Source organism: Callospermophilus lateralis, chromosome 13 (assembly GCF_048772815.1).
Source record: "Callospermophilus lateralis isolate mCalLat2 chromosome 13, mCalLat2.hap1, whole genome shotgun sequence".
NCBI lineage: Eukaryota > Metazoa > Chordata > Mammalia > Rodentia > Sciuridae > Callospermophilus > Callospermophilus lateralis.
Genome location: NC_135317.1, coordinates 50,115,847 through 50,135,710, shown reverse-complemented (window position 1 = coordinate 50,135,710; position 19,864 = coordinate 50,115,847). Strand labels below are relative to the sequence as shown.

General features: G+C 34.5%; 1 protein-coding gene across 2 annotated transcripts in view; it reads left to right on the top strand.

The window, feature by feature from the left end:
• The first annotated feature begins 4,188 nt into the window (after positions 1-4,188).
• The window catches only part of Prpf18 (pre-mRNA processing factor 18), a 46,959-nt gene continuing 31,283 nt past the window's right edge, over positions 4,189-19,864 (top strand). The window contains exons 1-5 of one of the 2 annotated variants that reach the window (XM_076872869.1): positions 4,189-4,373; positions 10,393-10,470; positions 10,585-10,611; positions 13,319-13,423; positions 16,910-17,023. In XM_076872869.1, coding sequence (XP_076728984.1) covers positions 4,308-4,373; positions 10,393-10,470; positions 10,585-10,611; positions 13,319-13,423; positions 16,910-17,023 — 390 coding nt within the window. In that variant the 5' untranslated portion in view covers positions 4,189-4,307. The remainder of the gene's footprint in view (positions 4,374-10,392; positions 10,471-10,584; positions 10,612-13,318; positions 13,424-16,909; positions 17,024-19,864) is intronic. The other variant, XM_076872870.1, reaches the window with a different exon arrangement.

The following is a 19,864-nucleotide window of genomic DNA, read 5'->3' as shown; positions in this document are numbered from 1 at the left end:
AGTAAATTGAGGGAGAAATTGAAGAATTCCTAGACTCAAATGAGAATAGTGACACAACATACCAGAAACTCTGGAACACCATGAAGGCAGTTCTAAGAGTAATGTCTACAGCTGTAGGTGCCTATATAAAATCTGAATCCTCCTTAAAAAACCTAATAAGCATGTTGAAGCCCTTTAAAAGAGGAACAAACCATTTGCAAAACCAGTAGAAGGAAGGAAGGAAGATCAGAGCTGAAATCAATGAACTTGAGAATAAAAACACAATTCAAAGGGTCAGTGAAACAATGAGCTGTCTCTTTGAAAAGAAGAATAATATCCTTTAGCCAAACTAACCAAGAGAAAAAGAAGACTCAAATTAATAAAATTGAGATGAAAAAAGAGAAATCACTACAGACATCACAGAAATCCAGTAGATCGTTGGGGACTATTTTGAAAACCTATTCTCCAATAAACTGGAAAACTTAGAAGAAATGCATTCATTTCTAGAGACAAGATCTGCCAAAATTAAATCAAGAGGACATAGAAAACCTACATAGATCAATAACTTGTAATGAGACAGAAGCAGTAATAAAAAGCCTCTCAATAAAGAAAAGCCCAGGGCCAGTTGGATTCTTAGCCGAATTCTACCAGACCTTTAGAGAAGAACTATTGCCAGTACTTCTCAAATTATTCCATGAAGTGGAAAGGGATGGGACACTTCCAAATTCATCCTATGAAGCCAGTATCACACTCATAACAAAACCAGATGAGGACACATCAAGGAAAGAGAACTAAAGACCAATATCCCTGATGAACTTAGATGCAAAAATATTTAACAAAATACTAATAAATCATATTCAACAACATATTAAGAAGATTGTACATCTTTACCAAGTTGATTTTATTCCAGAGATGCAAGGATGTTTTATCGTTTGCAAATCAATAAATGTAATTGATCACATAAATAGAGTTAAGGACAAAATCACTTAGTCATCTCAATAGATGCAGAGAAGGTCTTTGACAAAATTCAGCACCCATTCATGATAAAAGCACTGAAGAAACTAGGAATAGAAGGAACCTACTTTAACATCATAAAAGCTATATATGAAAAATCCAGAGTCAACTTCATAGTAACTGGGGGAAAATGAAAGCATTTCCTTTAACAAGACCAGGCTGTCCATTCTCACCAATCCTATTTAATAGAGTGCTAGAAATTCTAGCCAGAATAATTTGGCAAGAGAAGGAAATAAAAGGGATAAAAATAGAAAAGGAAGAAATCAAATTATCACTGTTTGCAGATGATATGATCCTATACTTAGAAGATCCAAAAAAACTCCACCCAAAGACTGCTAGAGCTAATAAACAAATTTGTCAAAGTATCAGGTTACAAAATCAGCATATAAAAATCAGCATCTTTCCTATATACCAATACTGATTCTGCTGAAAAAGAAATCAGGAAAACAAGTGTATTCACAATAACCTCAAAAAATATATCTAGGAGGGGCTGAAGTTGTTCAGCTGTAGAGCCCTTGCCTAGCATGTGCGAGGCCCTGGGTTCAATTCTCAGCACCACATAAAAATAAATAAAATAAAGGTATTGTGTCCAACTACAACTAAAAAATTAATATATATATATATATATATATATATATATATATATATGGGAATAAATCTAAATAAGGAGGTGAAAGACCTCTCCAATGAAAACTGTAAACAGTGAAGAAAGAAACTGAAGAAGACACAAGAAGATGGAATTACTCCATGTTCATACATAGGCAGAATTAATATTGTTAAAATGGCCATACTACCAAAAGCAATATACAGATTTAATTCAATCCCTATCAAAACACAAATGTCAAATGTCATTCTTCATAGAATTAGCAAAAAAAAAGTCCTAAAATTTATTTTGAAGAATAAAAGACCCAGAATAGCCAAAGCAAATCTAAGTCAAAAAGCAATGCTGGAGGTATCACAATACCTGACTTCAAATTATATTACAGAACTATAGTAACAAAAACTGCATAGTACTGGCATAACAACAGGACCAGCCCAATGGTATAGAATAGAAGTCACTGAGATAAGCCCACACATCCACAGTGTTCTGATCCTTAAGAAAGTTTCCAAAAGTGTATCTTGGAGAAAAGACAGCCTTTTAATTTTTTTCTTTCTTTAGAGAGAGAATTTTTTAATATTTAGTTTTCCGTGGACACAAATCTTTATTTTATTTTTATGTGGTGCTGAGGATCGAACCCAGCGCCCTGCGCATGCCAGGCGAGCACACTATGGCTTGAGCCACATCTCCAGCCCCTTTTAATTTTTTTTTAAAGACAGCCTTTTAATAAATGGTGCTCGAAACACTAGTTAGCCTTATGTCAAAGAATGAAACTAGACCCTAATGTAACCTGCACAAAAATCAAGTTAAAATGGATCAAAGACCTAGGAATTAGACTGGAAACTATGGTACTTCTAGAAGCAAATGTAAGGTCAACAATCCAGCATATAGGCACAGGCAAAGACTTTCTCAGTAAAACTCCTAAAACTCAGAAAATAATGCCAAGGGTTAATAAAAGAGTTAATTTAATCAAATTAAAAAGCTTATGCATATCAAAGGAAACAATTAGGAATGTGACAAGAGAATTTATAAGAATCAGAGAAAATCTTTGCTAGCAACTCTTGTGACAGAAGATTAATATTCAGAATATATAAAGAACTCAAAACACTTTACACCAAAAAATCAAATAACCCATTAAATAAATAGGGAAATGAATTAAACAGACACTTCTTAAAGAGGAAGTATAAATACACAACAAATATATGGAAAAAAGTTCAACATTATTAACAATAATGCAAATTAAAACTACACTGAGATTTCATCTCACTCCAGTCTGAATGGCAATCATTAAGAATACAAGCAATAATGAATGCTGGAGAAAATGTGGAGAGAAAAGAACACTTTTACACTGCTGGTGGCACCATAAATGAGTACAAACAGTATGGAAATCAGCATGAAGATTCCGCAAAAGACTAGGGGCTGGGGTTGTGGCTCAGCAGTACAGACCTTACCTAGCTCATGCGTGGCTCTCAGTTCGATCCTCAGCACTACATGAAAAATAAATAAAATAAAGGCATTGTTTCCAACTACAACAACAAAAAATTTTTTTTAAAAAGCCTAGGTATGGAACCACCATATGACCCAACTGTACCACTCCTCCATATTTGATGCATACCCACGTTTATAGCAAGCAGCACAATTCACAGTATCCAAACTATGGAACCAGCCTAGATGTCCTGAATAGATGAATGAATAAAGAAAATGCGGTATATTTACACAATAGAGTTTAATTCAACCATAAAGAAAAATAAAATCATGTCATTTGCAGGAAAATGGATGGAACTAGAGACTATTATAGTAAGTGAAATAAGTCTAATTCAGAAGGTCAAGGGTTATATGTTTTCTCTTATGTGCAAAAGCTAGAGAGGAAAAAGGAAAAAAAGGTGGGGGCAGATCACATGAAAGTCAAAGGGCAAGCAGTAGAGGAAAGAGGGAGGGGGTAAGCGCTGGGAGGTGATAGTGGATAAATTATATTGTAATAGTGTGTGCACATACGAATATGTAACAACAAAATCCAATCGTTATGTTATAATGAGCCAATAAAAATGTGGGAAAAAAGACAAAAAAAAATCTTTGCTGAATGCATGACAGAAAAAAGATAATCTGTTAGTTTAAGGTAGATGTTGAATAATATTATCAAGCTACTTATGCAATGTAGAGTTGAGGGAGTAGAGGAATACCTTTGGTGGATGAAGCTGTTTAACTCCACAGGACATTTCACCGCCCTTTAACTCAACACCTACAAGCTAGTATTATTCAGGTTTTTCTCACTCCGTATCTAGTACATTAACCTTGGCAAGCCAGTAACTTGGGGAACTCTAATGAGAACTTCTAGTAGAGATCGCACCTTAACAAAACTGATGTGTTCTAGTAAGTAGGCTTTTGCACCTAACCAGCAGGTACAAACGTACAAGACGTCGCCCACTACCTCCTCACTCTTCAGAAGGCTTGGTTTTCAGTCCATTTTCACAGCGGGGATTGCGAGCGCGTTTCTGGAGGGTGCCGCCAGGCGGCACTGTTCCAAAACCGCTTCACTAACAAGCATCTCCGGCGCTTTTACCCTCCTCTCTCTTGTTCCAGCTTCCGCCGGAAGCTGATCCCGTCAGTTGTCCTCCGGTAGTTTGGTTTGTTTGTAGTGAGTGTACGGCGGCGGGCTGGCTGAGGTTAGTTCCCAGGAGGTGGAGAGGGGATCTGGAGCTTAACCCCGTGCAGCGAGATGGACATTTTGAGATCAGAGATTTCCCGGAAGCGGCAGCTGGTGGAAGAGAGAAACCTGTTGGTGGTAAGGGTCCTTGTGGTTGTGGGGGCTGAGGATCGAAGAGTGGTGTGTTTGTGTGTCGGGGATGCCGGGGTGAGAGCATTTAGGGCCGACATAGGGCTCGGCGACAGCCCTGCCTCTGTCCCGGAGTCCCTTTCTAGAACCGTCCTTCGGTCCCTCTCTGGGGATCTTCACGGAGGGAAGTGTGAGAATTGCAGGAAAACCCAAGGTGTTTTTTTTTTTGTTGTTGTTGTTGTTGTTTTGTTTTTTGCAACTTTCCCCCTGGCAGTTTACTTAGGTAAACAACTCGCGCTGACCACCCATCTGTCGACACTCTCCGGATCTACCTCAGTCCCGAGGGGTGACTTGTGTTGTTTAAGGGTTTGTGCCCAGCTGAACAGGAAGGACGGTCTCAGATCCCGTCTTCAGCGTTCCTTCTTGTTAAACTCAGTCTTTTTGATTCCCCGTCTTTCCTCTTCCCCAACACATACAGAGTTTATGGGTCTGCTCTTCATGGGATGGAAAGCTAAGACTTTTTTGGAGAGGTACTAAAAAAAAAAGAGAAAGAACAACCTGATTTAGGAACCTCCTTAAACTGTTCTCCTTTCCTTTATTGCATAACAGTGATTTAGGTCACCAATTTTTAAAGCTTTTAGTCTCAAGACCTCTTCATACTCTTTAAAAAGTTATTGAGGACCCCAGCTTTTGTTGATGTATCATATCTATTAGTATTTACCAAATTAAAAGTAAAATTGAGAGACTTGACAGATTTCATTACACAAAAAAGTTGTATTATTTAATGTCTGCTGATCTAATGTGGTTTCTTGAAGCCTTAGGAAACCATCAAGCTCATGATGGTAGGCTCAAGTACTCCACACTTTTAATTTTCACTTGAAAACTGGAATTTCATCATAGCCAATAAATACTACTAGTTCTTTTTTTGAAGTGATGGTCTCATGGTGCTCAGTTTGGGGAAGTTGTCTGACAAATATTCGAGTCTGGATAATTATGGTTGGTCAATATTTATGTATGACAAAATGGTATTCCATGAAGAAGAACACTGATTTAGTTTACAGCTTGATTGTTTGGTTGCTTTTCCACCAGATAACCATCATACTTCGGTAAAAAGGAAAAATTATTTATGTATACTTTGTTTTGTCATACAGGATGTGAAAAAAAATGTCAAGGATTAATACTTAGTAAAATTAAAATTTTGCTGTAGGTTGAGCATTCTTAATCCTTAAATCTGAAATCCTAACAGAATCCAACACTTTTTGAGGGCAGACATTATGCCACAAGAGGAAAATTCCACACCTGACCTCAGTGGAATTTTCAAAGCATAGGCACACCAAAACATCATATAAAATTACCTTCAGGCTCTATGTGTGAAGTGTGTATAAAACATACATGAACTTTTGGTTTAAATTTGGGTTCCATCCCCAAGATACCTTGTTATGTATGCACAAATATTCCAGAATTCAAAAAAATCTGAAATCCAAAACACTTCCAAGCATTTAAATAAGGGTTTTTCAACTTGTACTTCATCAAGGAGATTCAGAAGTGAAACTGGCTCCCTCTGAGTACAACAGTTTTGTGCCACTGCCTTAATTATTTCTAAGGCTGTGGCCAGCTTTACTATGCTTTTCACCTACAGTGCAGATGCCAACAGAGTAAATAGACTATTTTTTTTTTGGTGGGGGGCGTATTACTGGGGATTGAACTGAGGGGCACTCCACCACTGAGCCACATCTTCAGCCCTATTTTATATTTTTAAAATTTTGAGACAAGTTCTCACTGAGTTGTTCAGCACCTTGCTTTTGCTGAGGCTGGCTTTGAACTCTTGATCCTCCTGCCTCAGCCTCCTAAACTGCTTGGATTACAGTTGTGCTCCACTGTGCCTGGCCCTAAATGTCTTTTGATCATAAAAATCTTTTAGTTTTGATAGATCCCAATTTGCCAGTTTGTTTGTTGGTTTGTTTGGGTCTTTTTGAGATGTGATATTATTCTGTTGCCCATGCTGGTCTCAAACTCCTAGGCTTAAATGATCCTTGCACCTCAGCTTCCAGAGTTCTGGAACTATAGATGTATGCCACCACTCCAGGCTCTCCAGTATGTTGGCTTATCATTTTCTGTGACTTGTCTGGGAATTTAAAATAATATAACCAGTTGGAAAACCATTTGGTAGTTTTTTGAGAATTAAATATACACCTAATGATATCCTCCCACCATTCCACCTCCAAATACTCAAAGAGTAGATTGTAAAACTGTCCCCTTATATCATCTTTTTAAAGTTTATAGTTTATCTTTTATTAAAAACTAAGAGTTTCTAAAAATTTGATTCAGTATTTTTGTATGATGCAGAGTAGGGGTTGTAGTTTGCTGATTTTCTTATGGATGTCCAGTTTACCATTTATTGAAAGTATTTTTCCCTTTGTATGATTGTGGCATCTTTATAAAAAATCAGACAGTTGTGTAAGTGTGGCTTCATTCTGGGTGCTGTGTTCTTTTCCAGTGACATGTTTGCTGATCCTTATGCCTGTGCCACTCTCTGTTGATCACTGTAGCATCCTGATAAGTCTTAAAGTCTGATAATGTAAAGAATACCACCACCACTACAGGTTGTTATTTCTTTCCCTTCTCTCTGTTTTCTTACCCCTCCCTCAGCCCCTGTCTCACTGTTGCCCATCATTCTTATATTCTTCTTATTTGTGGAATTTTATTTATTTTTCTAATGCTTTGGCATACTGACCACTATATGTACTGGGTTTTGTTTTTGTTTTGGAGGGGATGCTGGAGGTCCAACCCCGGGCCTTGTGCATGCTAGGCAAGTCCTATACCACAGAGTTACACCCTCAGCCCACACTGTATGTAGAGTGTACAGTTGAGTTTTGACCTGTGCTCAGCGAAACTGTCTGCAGAATGAAAGGTCTCCTTATGCATATTTGTAATCCCTCCTTCTTGTTTTTCCCTGCATTCTGTCACAGGCAACCACTGACCTGCTTTTGGTTACTTCAGGTAGATTACATATTTCTAGAATTTTATGTTTTTATGTAAGCAGACTCATTTGGTTTGTTCTCTGTCTTGGTTGTTTTCTTTTCTTGAACTTTTTTTATTTTTTATTTTCTCAAGATTTTTCACTGACATCACTGAAAAAATACATTGCATGGCTTATAGGATTTACTAACACTTTATGATTCTTTCACTTTGAAAAGCATTGTGTCTCTAAATTGTATGCCCTTCTGTTTGATGTATTACTTCAGACTCAGTTTGTTTCACACTAACAAGATGTTGACTTGCCTCATGGTTTGTGATCTCACACATACTGTTTTGCATTGGGTATTAGGCTCTATAGTTGTAAATCCTAGTGCCTTTTGCCTTTTTGCAGAGGGTTTTTTTTTTTTTTTTGGTTCAGGATATTGAACCCAGGGGCACTTAACTACTGAGCCACAGCCTCAGCCGCCCCCCCCCACTTTTTAGTTGTAGTTGGACATACTGCCTCTATTTTTTTAATTTATTTTTTAGATGTAGATGGACACAACACAATGCCTTTATTTTTATGTGGTGCTGAGAATCGAACCCAGGGCCTCGCCCGTGCTAGGCAAGCGCTCCACTGCTGAGCCACAACCCCAGCCCCTTCAGCCCTTTTTTATATTTTATTTAGAGACAGGGTCTCACTGAGTTGCTTAGGGCCTTGCTAAGTTGCTGAGGCTCCTGCCTTAGCCTCCGGGATTATAGGTATGCACCACCGCACCTGGCTTTTACAGAGCTTTTGTTAATATTTGTATCCATTTATATAAACACTATCTTAACATAATTTGAGGAATGGTAATTCTAAATTCATGTTGACAATCATGTTTGCATATTATTTTTGATATTTGATACCTTGTTTAGTGGAGACAGACATTTCAGGTAATGTGGTAGGAAAGTGTGTGCACTTTAGACTTGTGAATCTTTAGTTTTATAATCTAGAAAGTACAACTCAGACAAAGTGCAAGAATATTTGAAAAGCAGCAGGTAGGGGTCTATGGATGACATTTTGAGACGTTCTAGTCCTAAGCTTTTGTTAGGGGTATTCAGTGGAATGGAGACATGGTAGTCAGAGGTAACATAATTGGACTTGGGCTCTGGTCTTGGCATTCCTTTTACTTCCTCTATATATAAGCTCTTCCTGAAAGGATGCTAATAAGTGTTTGCCAGCTTACCTATTTGAAATGTAATAGTTACATACTATATAGTTAAAAGGAATAATCTAAAATACTGAATTTTGAGAGTGACTAATTAGCTAGGAAAACTAAGTACAAAGGATTTGAGGACCAGAGTTCTTAGTCCTTTCTGTGTTACTCATCAGATTTATTAAGTTCTTGAAATGTTACAACCTTTCCTAATTCTCAACTTATTTATCTGTAAAAGGAGATTAATATCATTTGCTCACATTTTTGTCATGGTAGTTTGATAATTAGATGATGTCATCAATTTCTTGCTACAGTAACATCTTCATCTTTGTATCTGAAGGGTGTATGCTTGGTATATGGTAGGTAAGTGTGTTGGTGTTTATGGAGTTAATGAATGAACTTGTAAACTTTATTTTGTTTAAACATTCACAAAAATAGACTTGTATAATGAATTGTATACCCTTCCCCTAGTACCTGTAACTCTAAAAATTAGACATATTTTTATATCACCAAAATATGATTACATCTAACAAAATTAAAATAGTTTCCTTAAGCTGTATCAAATTCATATTAACATATCCCCAGTCAAATTATACATATATATGTTTTTAACAGTTGGTTTGTTCCAATGAGATCCACACAAATTTGACTAATTGAATTTATTTATTGTGACTATTGGTTACTTTTAATCAAGAATGTTTTTATTTCTCCAGCTGCTCTCCCTTCAACACCATTGGCATGTTGGAGAAAGGAGAACTAATTTTGTACATTGTCCTAGATTTGTTTGATTAATTACTGTTGTTACCATTTTGTTTACTTCTCTACTCCTACAGTAAGGGTAAAGCATATTTGATAGATGGTGCTGAGTACTTCTTGTGGTATCACATAGAGGTATATAATCTTTTACAAATTCCAGGCTTGATCAATGGGCTCAAGTATTGGCAGCCTGATCTTTCCATTGTCACCATTATAATATTTAATATTTTAGATATTTTAATATTTTAGTATCTACTGGTGGTAATTGCCTGAATTAATGAGCTTTTGAAACTAGAGGTGCTAAATACATGTGGAGAGGTATTATTGAGATTCTGTTATAATTACTATTAATAAAATGGGACAGTATCTGTAGTTGAGCAAAGTTATCAATGCAGTAAGATCCAGGAGGCAGAGGTGCAGATAGTAGTAAGATTACAAATTAGGCTGCAGATTTCACAATGGGATATATAAAGAACTAACATCTTTTTAGCCACAGTAGATTTAGAGCTTATCTATTAGTATCAAAAAATTTAGACATTCTCTTGGAACCTTCTTATTAGTGAGATTTTAGAAGTTGGGTATATATATGCCATAATTAGTGTTTGTTTCTGTGAAGTGAAAATAATTAAGACATACCATTTTATGTGATTTTTAATGAATCCATTTTTAGACATTGTCTTTCATTTTATGTGATTTATAATGAATCCATTTTTAGATACTATCTTTGAATTTATATTTATCTTAGGAAATATTTTGTAATATTTTAGGAAATATTTTGTAATATTTTAGGAAATATTATAAAATATTTTAGGAAATTAAATTTTAAAACGGAACATTTGGAAATTATTGTTGATTTGTATGCTGTTGTACACACTTATTAAAATGACAGTGCAAGAAAAATTTAAATATTTATCACATATCAATATCCAGACCTATGTGCAGGAGAGAGAGCATGTTTCAAGGACTCAATGTGTTCATATTGAAAACCAAAAAGTACTCTCAAATTCTTGAGCAACTAAAGAATATTTTTAAAAGTTTTCTAAAAGCACTTGATAACTGTGGAATATGAAATTTTGCCCAAGGATTTATTATTAACTTATTTTTTTCTCTGATAGGAAAATAAAAAATATTTCAGACGCAGTGAACTTGTGAAAAAAGAGGAGGAGGCATATTTTGAAAGATGTGGCTACAAGGTATGAATGTGAGCTTTTAAATTAAATTATAAATTTCTGCGTTTAAATTTATATAGCTATTGTTAAATGACAAAATTATTGATCTCTGTTCAATTTATCAATGTTACATATTAGCCTATAAGTGAGAAGCCATCTGGAGAGGTATGAGTTTTTGTTTTTGTTTTGCTTTTTTAAAAAAAAAAATTCTTGAATTTAGGAAAATATATGCATGACTTTTGGCTCGGAATGGTTTGGCTTTTTGTGGATAGCATGAAGTGGCTTGAGATCAAAGCTTGACCTTTTTTTAAAAATTAAGTCCTGGATCTGATGCTGCCTTATTTTCCTCTCCACCACCACTTCTCTCCCTCACCTCTCCCAATAAAACTGTATCTCAGAAGAGTCCAATTCATTTTATTCTTTCAGCAGCAGTGATATTAGCAGTGGCATTTCCCCTGCTTTCTCCCGAATATTTTCAGCCATTGATTATGATTGCATTGTTAATAATTCCTTTTGGGCCCTTAGTAACTCTGCCTGAAATATAGCACCATGTATATGTATATGCTTTTATTGTAATAAGTTATAATATTTCAGATACTGTTTAGTTTATTGAATAGAAAATGTAACTTTGAAATATTGTTTAGAAACAAATGAGTTGTCTGAAAGGCTTTATTTACTTGTATGTTTTGGAAGCATGACTGAAACTATTTTCAGATTACCAGTTGATAATGTGCTGGGGGTTTTATTGGGAGGGGTTAATGCTTATGAGGTGGAGAAGTCAGGTTTAAGTTATTTTTTCTTAACTCTATATCTTGTTTAATAATTTTAACTCACAATTAAGAGGTTCTGTCAAAATACTATTTGAAATCAATTTTTTGCTCATGAAACATTAATATAAAATAATACTCTTGTGCATGTAATAGGGAAGGTTCTAGAAATTAGTTTATATGGCATAGCCTTTCCAGAAGGAAGCATGAGGAATGCAAATGTTATGTATATGCATTTGGTTTTATTTTGTAGGGTTGGAAAGGGCACGTATTAAAGAAAAATATAGTTAATATTTTTAAAGGCTTTTTACGTATAAAAGCTTATATTTGCATCTTGATCATTTCCTATAAAGATATTGATTTACTTCTGGTTTAGGAAATTAAGTTCTATGTAAATAATTGTTGTATCCAATTCAGAGATGATTTCTCAGTTCCCAGATCTCTAAATTTGAACTTTTTCAACTTCTTGATAAGGTAGGAAAAAAATTAAGAAAGTGGCAGTTTTTGCTTTGCATAGATTTTGTGGGAGGGCTTTTTTGCTTACATAGAAGAAAGCAAGCACTGAAGTGAAATAAGTACTATAAAGATATTAGTTGTAACTTTGAGTCTAGCTGACAAAATGTCTTAGCTCTTTTCCCCAGAGCTATTAATGGCCATTATATAATTTAAAATGCTTTTAGTCCTGAGGGTTTTGAAAAACACCTATTGATGTGCTTAAGAAGAAATCACAGTTTTTTGTTTTTGAGGATATTTTTAATAGCTCCTTCTTGGTAGTAGTGACAATATAGTATCCATTGCTTTTTTTCCCTTTATAGAAACTAATTACAATTTTTTTAAGGCTTGGTCCTGATTTGTCCTGTGAAAATATGAAAGTTTAGTCTTCTACCTCAGTATCAACTAGGATGAGTCCAGCCTTTAGCCATAAACTACAAGGTCATTTATTACATAATTTAAAAAATTTTGTGGGAGGTACTGGGGATTGAACTCAGGGACACTTGATCACTGAGCCCCAGCAGCAGCTCTATATTGTATTTTATTTAGAGACAGGGTCTCACTGAGTTGCTTAGCGCCTCACCATTGCTGAGGCTGGCTTTGAACTTGAAATCCTCCTGTCTCAGCCTCCCGAGCCACTGGGATTATATGTGTGTGCCACTGTGCCTAGCTATTACATAATTTTTTACTAGTAGAGTTTTTAAAAATTGAGTTTCTTTTTAATAATTAATAATAATTGATGTTAATTTGCTTTTATGGTCCTTTGAATCTTATTCCTCCTTTCAATATTTTAGATTTTCCTACAGTCAGTGTTTTAGATTTGTCTTCTGGTTAGATAGGAAACTGTGTTTCAGCAGACCACACAGTGGGGCTTCTAAATTGCTTAACTCAGTTTTCTCAGTGATTTGGGCAGTATATTTGAAAGAAATTTGAGATTCCTACCCCATTCCCCTTTAGGTTCATATGAACAAGAATGTCACTCTTTCTTTGGATGGCATGTATAGAATAGTGCCATTTTTCATTGTTTTTCTACAAGAATTTAGCTCAGTTTGTGGATCAGTTCTGCATCACCTTGGGAATTTTTCTACAGGTCCAACAGTGATTTCTCTGCAGTTGGAATAATACCATTCAAAAGGAAAAATAGGAAAAAAGCTAGAGCTTGAAGCTTCATAGTTTCTGTTGGAGAGTAGTTCTCTTTAGTTTTCATTTTAAAGCTAAGCAACAATCAGGTAACCCTGTAGGACACTTTTTTCTCAAAGGCGAAGCAAATTGATTGTTGTAAAGAAAAAAGTACTTTTTTCTTTAGAATTTGGAGAGTGTAAATTTCAGCAACATGAGTTTTGATTTTGCAAATCATTATGGTTCTGTTAATTTTTTATATCAAGAATGCTGTCTCCCGTGTGCATGCTTTCTACTAGTGTTTCTGACATGGATCTGTTTGATAAGCTCTTAAAAGCATGTACATTTATTATGACTTCTTTCCTCAGAAAAACACTTAGAAAACCTTCAGTACTGAAACTTATTTAATGTCCATGAATAGCTAAGGTGATGGAATTATAAATATTGGCTGTGTTTTAAAAACTAAATTTCATCTCTTTTGGCTCTTAATATAGATACAGCCAAAAGAGGAGGACCAGAAACCACTAACTTCATCAAATCCAGTATTAGAACTTGAATTGGCAGAGGAAAAATTACCCATGACTCTTTCTAGGCAAGAGGTAAGTTTATATGAGTATTTTATGGGAACATTTTTTCCACATGTTTACATGAGTTATGTGTCATTATTTCTCATATAAGATGACCTACTGACCTAAAAGTCCTTTACAAGATAGTTTTCTTCATTAGGTTGTAAATTAACCTCTGCTTCTTTTCTTAATAGTATTCTTAATTTTTTTAAAGAGCATATCATAAACTTTGAATGATAAACAAATTAAACATTGTTAAGTTGTAATTGAATTCATGTTTTCTAAATAATTATATTTAAATTATTTTTTTGTCTAAATTACTTTATTAATTTGCTAACTGCCCTTACATATCTGTACATCTTTCCATGTTAAAATACAGTAATCTCTACAATTTTTAACGGCTATGTAATTTCCCATTGTGTGCTTACACAAAAATATCTTTAAAACCAGTTCTTTCTTAATTATCATTTTAGATTGCTTCAGCATTTCCCTATTATAAATAATACTGAAATGAACATTCTTTTACAGACATCATTGCAAGCATAATAATAATGTATGATTATTTCCTTTGGAAAAGTTTCTGGAAGCATGATTTGTTTCTGAGGCAAAGACTCTGTTTTTTTTTTTTTTTTAAAGAGAGAGAATTTTTAATATTTATTTATTTATTAAGTTTTCGGTGGACACAACATCTTTGTATGTGGTGCTGAGGATCAAACCCGGGCCGCACGCATGCCAGGCGAGCGCGCTACCACTTGAGCCACATCCCCAGCCCATAAAGACTCTATTTTAAGATTTTTTTTTTTTTATATGTTTACCAAAAGGTTTTGTAGATGTTAGATGTGTTATGCCAGTATTTATATTCTTACCTGTAGTGTTTGCCCATATCCTGGTCAGTAGCAACTATTACTTTACTTACAAAATAGAGATATTTGTGTGATTTAAAGAATTCAACTATAGAGAAGGTATAAAACAAAAATGTCTTTTCTTCTTCCTATCTTCTGTCTTCCATACCCCCCCTCCAATCTGTTCTCAGTCCTGCTAGAGTCATTCACTTACAGAGTCATCAGTATGCAAGTGTATACTTTTTCTTTCCTTTCACACAAGTAAGATTATTTATATGCTTGTGTGCCTTGCTCTTTTCACTTAAAAATATATTTTGAAGACTGTGTATGTGTGTGTTTGTGTGTACACACTGTATATGAAAGTTTTTACTTTGGGCAAGTTACTGAGACTTTCTAATTCCCTATTTTTCTTTCTTTTTCTGTGTCGGGGGTGGATACTGTTTTTATTTTGAGACACAGTATCACTAAGTTGCTTAGGGATGTTGCTAATTGGCTTTGAACTTGAGATCCTCCTGTCTTAACCTCCCATGTAGTTGATATCCCTTTTGGTCTCTGTGTCAAAAATTTTTTTTGTATGCAAGTTTATTTAAAAAATTAGAATAATAGAATTCTCACACTATCTTGAATTCAGATAGTTTATTACTTTTGCTTTAGGCAAAATCACTGTCATGTAATCCCAGACAGATGAGAATTAGCCGTGTAAACTGATATTTAGAAAAATACTGCATAATTCTCATAACTTGGTTTATTAATAGCCCTCAGCTTTACAGTGTTTTAAAGTAATAACTAGCTCAAATTCTCTGTTTTTTTTCTATTTATGTTATTTAAATTTGTGATTGACTCAGTTGGTCAATCTTCTTTAATCTTTGTGAGTCCTCAGCAGTCTGTCCATGTTTTAGATGTGTCTGATTGTGGGTAGGGCTTAATATTAGTATAGAGTGTGGCACATAGGTCAGAGGCTGGGTATTGTGCCTCTCGCCAATACATTTGCAGTTGTGGTTGTTAGTTCCTTATTCCATATTTTTATAGTGGACGTTGCACAGAAGGAAACCTTCATAGGAATGATAACTGACTGTAGAAGTCACCATGTGAAAATAGGTAAAGGAATTTGGAATAGTTAGCTTAAAGAGAAGAGTTAGTAAATATATTTTCAAAATATTCATTGAATTTTGGCAAAATATTGAATATTCTCTGTGGTTTCTTAAAATAGAACTAGGCAATGGGAAGAAGCTTGAGGGATGCAGATTTCAGTTTTGAAAAGTAATGCATATCAGTCCAAAATTGGGGTAGGATATTTCTTTCTTTCTTTTTTTTTTTTTAAGATGTCGATGGACCTTCACTTTATTTATTTATCTATCTATCTATCTATCTATCTATTTATTTATTTATTTATGGCGCTGAGATCGAACTCTCACATGTGGTAGGCAAACGCTGTACCACTGAACCACAACCCAGCCCTGGGGTGGGATATTTCATGAAGAGATATGATTATTACTTCTCAGGGATCTGACAAGGACATTTTTGAGGTTGTTTTTTTTTCCCCCCCTGCATTGATTGGCACTAGATGACCTCTTAAATTTCTGTTTTAATCCCAAACCTCAGTTAATACAAGGAAGTCCTTTTAGTGGTTTCTAGGTGTGTTTTATTGTTTATGTTCCCAGATTAAGTTCTTGGTGGCAGTGGTTTTTTTTTTTTTTTCTTTTATCCGTTTTTCAATTATCCATTTTCTTTTATCAGTTCATTTTCTTAATTACATTTTTCTTTCTCCTTTTTTAAATGAAACATAATGTACACAAAGAGTATATAAAACATAGATGTAATATAATGGATAATTACATTACCCAAGTCATGAAATCAAGTATGGATCTATACTTCCAAAGTCCTGCATGTGCCCCTTTTAGTCGTCTCTCATTTTCTCTCTTTGAATTTTACTATAGTATTACGGTGCATCCTCTTTGCTATGATTATGGAGTCATTGTTTACTCCAAGTTTTATTCTCTGTAGAATTGCCATTCTTCCCTCTTTAGTGTTTTTTCTGTGTGTCTTACTGCACAGATTATCCTACCTGCAGCAGGCCAGCAGAGGACTGTTGTTCAAAGTATGATGATAGCACAGCATATCTGTTCATGGAAGATTAAGGAAAAACAAATACAACTTACTTTTTACATCTACATTTCAAAACAGATGTTTGATTACCTAAAATGTGTGTTGGCAGAGGGGATTAGTATTGTCTTTTGATGTTTTTAAAAAGAGGACTGAGTCACAGTTATGTAAATTGAGGACCAAAACTGTATCCCTTCTCTTAGTTCTTATAAGTAAGGAGTGTGTGTGTCTTGCAGAAAAATGAGAGGTCTATATTTGGGGCTTGCTTTAGATTTGAATTATAGATTTATATGTCAGACCACTTTCTAGGAGCTATTCAGTAATAAAATATATAGCTATGACATTGAGTCAAAATAGACTTTTAACTAAGGTATTTTCTCTTTCATTCACCGACATCTTTATTTGGTATAGATAGATGAATAAAATATTTTATTTTTCACTCAGAAATATGTACTTAGATAATTCAATTGATTTTATTAAACACTGGTTTCACTTTTAAGGTAAAGTATGAAAATTGAGTTTTTTCCCCTGTTTCACAAATAAAATGAATTACTAGGCTTTTGTTTTTCTATAGGTTATCAGAAGGTTAAGAGAAAGAGGAGAACCAATTAGACTATTTGGAGAAACTGATTATGATGCTTTTCAACGTTTAAGAAAAATAGAGATCCTCACACCAGAAGTTAATAAGGTAAGAAGTCAGAGTAAAGTTAGAAAAATACCACTGACTAGAATAGTTTGGAGTTTGACTTAATTGTGTTACTATATGTAAAAAATTGAACAATACCCTTGCTTCTGATGCTGTTTACTTTTGTAAAAATGTATGTAACTTGCATATAGTTTAGTGCATTTTGACAAATACTAGTGTATAACCCTACCCTTATCAAGATATAGAATATTTCTATCACCTCAGAAAGTTCCCCAGTGCCCCTTCATAGCCAATCCCTATATCCCTCCTCCACTTCCTGGAAGCCACCTTTTGAATTCTGTCAACTTTATTTATTTGACTTGTTCTGGTGTCTCATATGGCTAACCTCAGTGTATATATGGTTTCTTTTGTTCAGTTTAACATTTTTTAGCTTCTCCCATGCTATTGCAGAATTCACTAATTTCCTTTCCATTGCCCAGTGATATTCAGTTATATAAATGTACTACAGTTCGTTTTGAGCTTTGGGCTATAATAAATAAAACTGCTGTGAACATTGATATCTATATCATATTTGGGCCTATTATTTTTTCTCTTGAGTAAATATGTTCTGTCTCTTTGGCAAATACCTAGAAATGGAATTGCTAAATAATAAAAATAGATACATGCTTAAGTAAGAAATGCCAGACATTTCTAAATATCATCCTATGGTATTGGTAGTCTTTTTAATTTTAACCATTCTCTTGTATATCTAGTAGTATCTCATTGTGATTTTATTCATATTTCCATGTTTACTAAGATGATGAATCTCTACTTTTTCATAGACATCCTTCATAGACTTTCTGTAGTATTAGTCATATTCATTGTTAAATTGGATTATCTTTTGAATTTGGGAGTTATTTGTATATTTATAAATTTTGTGACTATTTTCTCCTAGTCTGTATCTGTCTTAATCTCTCAATGATGTCTTTGCTGAACAGTTTAAATTTTAATGAAGTGAAGTTTATTAGCTTTTCCTTTTATGGTTGTTGTTGTTTATGTTGTGCTTAAGAAATCTTTGCCTACCCCAAGGTCTCCTTCCTTTGTATTTTCTTCTGGAAGATTAATAGTTTTAGATTTTGATGGAGGCTCTGATCTTGTTTCATGGCTCAATATGTGGTCCATTCCAGGGGCTCTTGAAGAGAGTTATGTTTTTATTTCGTTATATATTTCTACAAGTATCAATTATGATAGTATTGTTCATATCTTTGTGGCCTCAATAACGTTTTATCAAACTTGCTCTATCAATTACTGAAAGATGGGTATGATCATCTATGGCTGTGCAACAGACCATCCCCAAACTTAGTCATGTAAAGGAATTTATTAATATAAAATCTTTTTGTTTATCTGTGAGTATAACAAGTCACTTAGAAACCTGGTAGTTTAGATAACTTATCATCTCACAGTTTTGTGGTTTGATTGGGCTAGGTTGTCTTTTGCTTGGGGTCTTCCATGTGATTGCTTTAGATAAAAGTCATCTGAAATCATCTAAAGACTCCTCTGGACTAGTCCTTATGTGCCTGGCATCTCAGATGGAAGGTGAGAATTGCTGAGGCCTAACTGGGCATCTCTTTCTTCATGTAGTTTTCTTTTTGCTAGCTTGGGCTTCATGACTGCTTTCCCTATTTATTGCCAAATCACCTTCCTGCTTCACTTTTCAACATTGCCATTCTAGCCCCATAGCATAAACAGTTGCCTGAACACTTTCAGTCTCTGTGTCTATAATGATCATTTTTCTTGTGCCTTTTGTTTCTCTCTTATATGCCTTGGTTGAAACCTTTTGTTTTTTCAAACAAAATTCAAAGATTATATCTCTTCTCCTAACCAGTCCATGGCCTCAGTCAGAATTAATAGCTTTCCTCTCTATGCTCCTGTAATAAACTTCTATTAGTGCATTTCACTAATATTAGATTGTTGTATGTATTTATCTTTTCCAGGTTAATTTTGTTTGCCAAGTCTAGTGTCTTGCATATGTGGTTTTTAAGGAAAGAGCATAGGAACAAAAACTCTGGATTCCATTCCTGATTTGTAATTATTAATTATTGGGCCACTGACTAGTATTTAATTTACTTGAACCCTAGAGTCCTTATTTATAAATAAAGGCAGTGATATCTGTTTTACAAGGATGTTGTGAGAATTCAAGGAGATAATCATTGGGTACTGGTCTTATGCATTGTACATAGCAAGTACTTGATATTTGGTAAACTAAAAGTTTTAAGTTGAATATTTCTCTTCTATGTTTATGAAAGAACAGTAGAAAATGATTAAATTGCTTGTGATAAACAAAAGCTAATATTTGTTGGATGCTTACTGTGCTCCAGTGACTGTTGAAAGTGCAGTGTACATTAATTTGCCTATTTATATAACTTGATATTTGCAAGGCTTTTGGAACAGTTCTAGTATATAGTAAATGTTAAATAAAACAAAAAATACTTCTCATGACAGCTCTACATTGTAGATGGTATTGTTCTCATTTTATAGGAACAACAACTGAGGCATACATGGGTAAAGTAAGTTGTCTAAGAGTAGTAAGCTACAAAGATTTGAAGCTTGATAGACTTCACAACTGTGGCTTTTACACCTCATGGTTGATTTTCATTCATGTTGAGGAAACTGAGGCTTCCATTTTTTATTAAATAGTCACACAGTGAATATGCGTGTAATATGGAATTTGCCAGTTTGCTAGAAATGAAGTTGAGAACCTGGCATGTAGATGAGATGCCAGGTTTATTCTAAATATTTGAGGAGTTCAGAGTAGTTGCAGTGAAGTTGGATGTTCTAAATGAATGGTGGGGACCCTAATGAAGATCTGGTCATTTTTACTAAGCCTTGTTAGAAAATTACAGC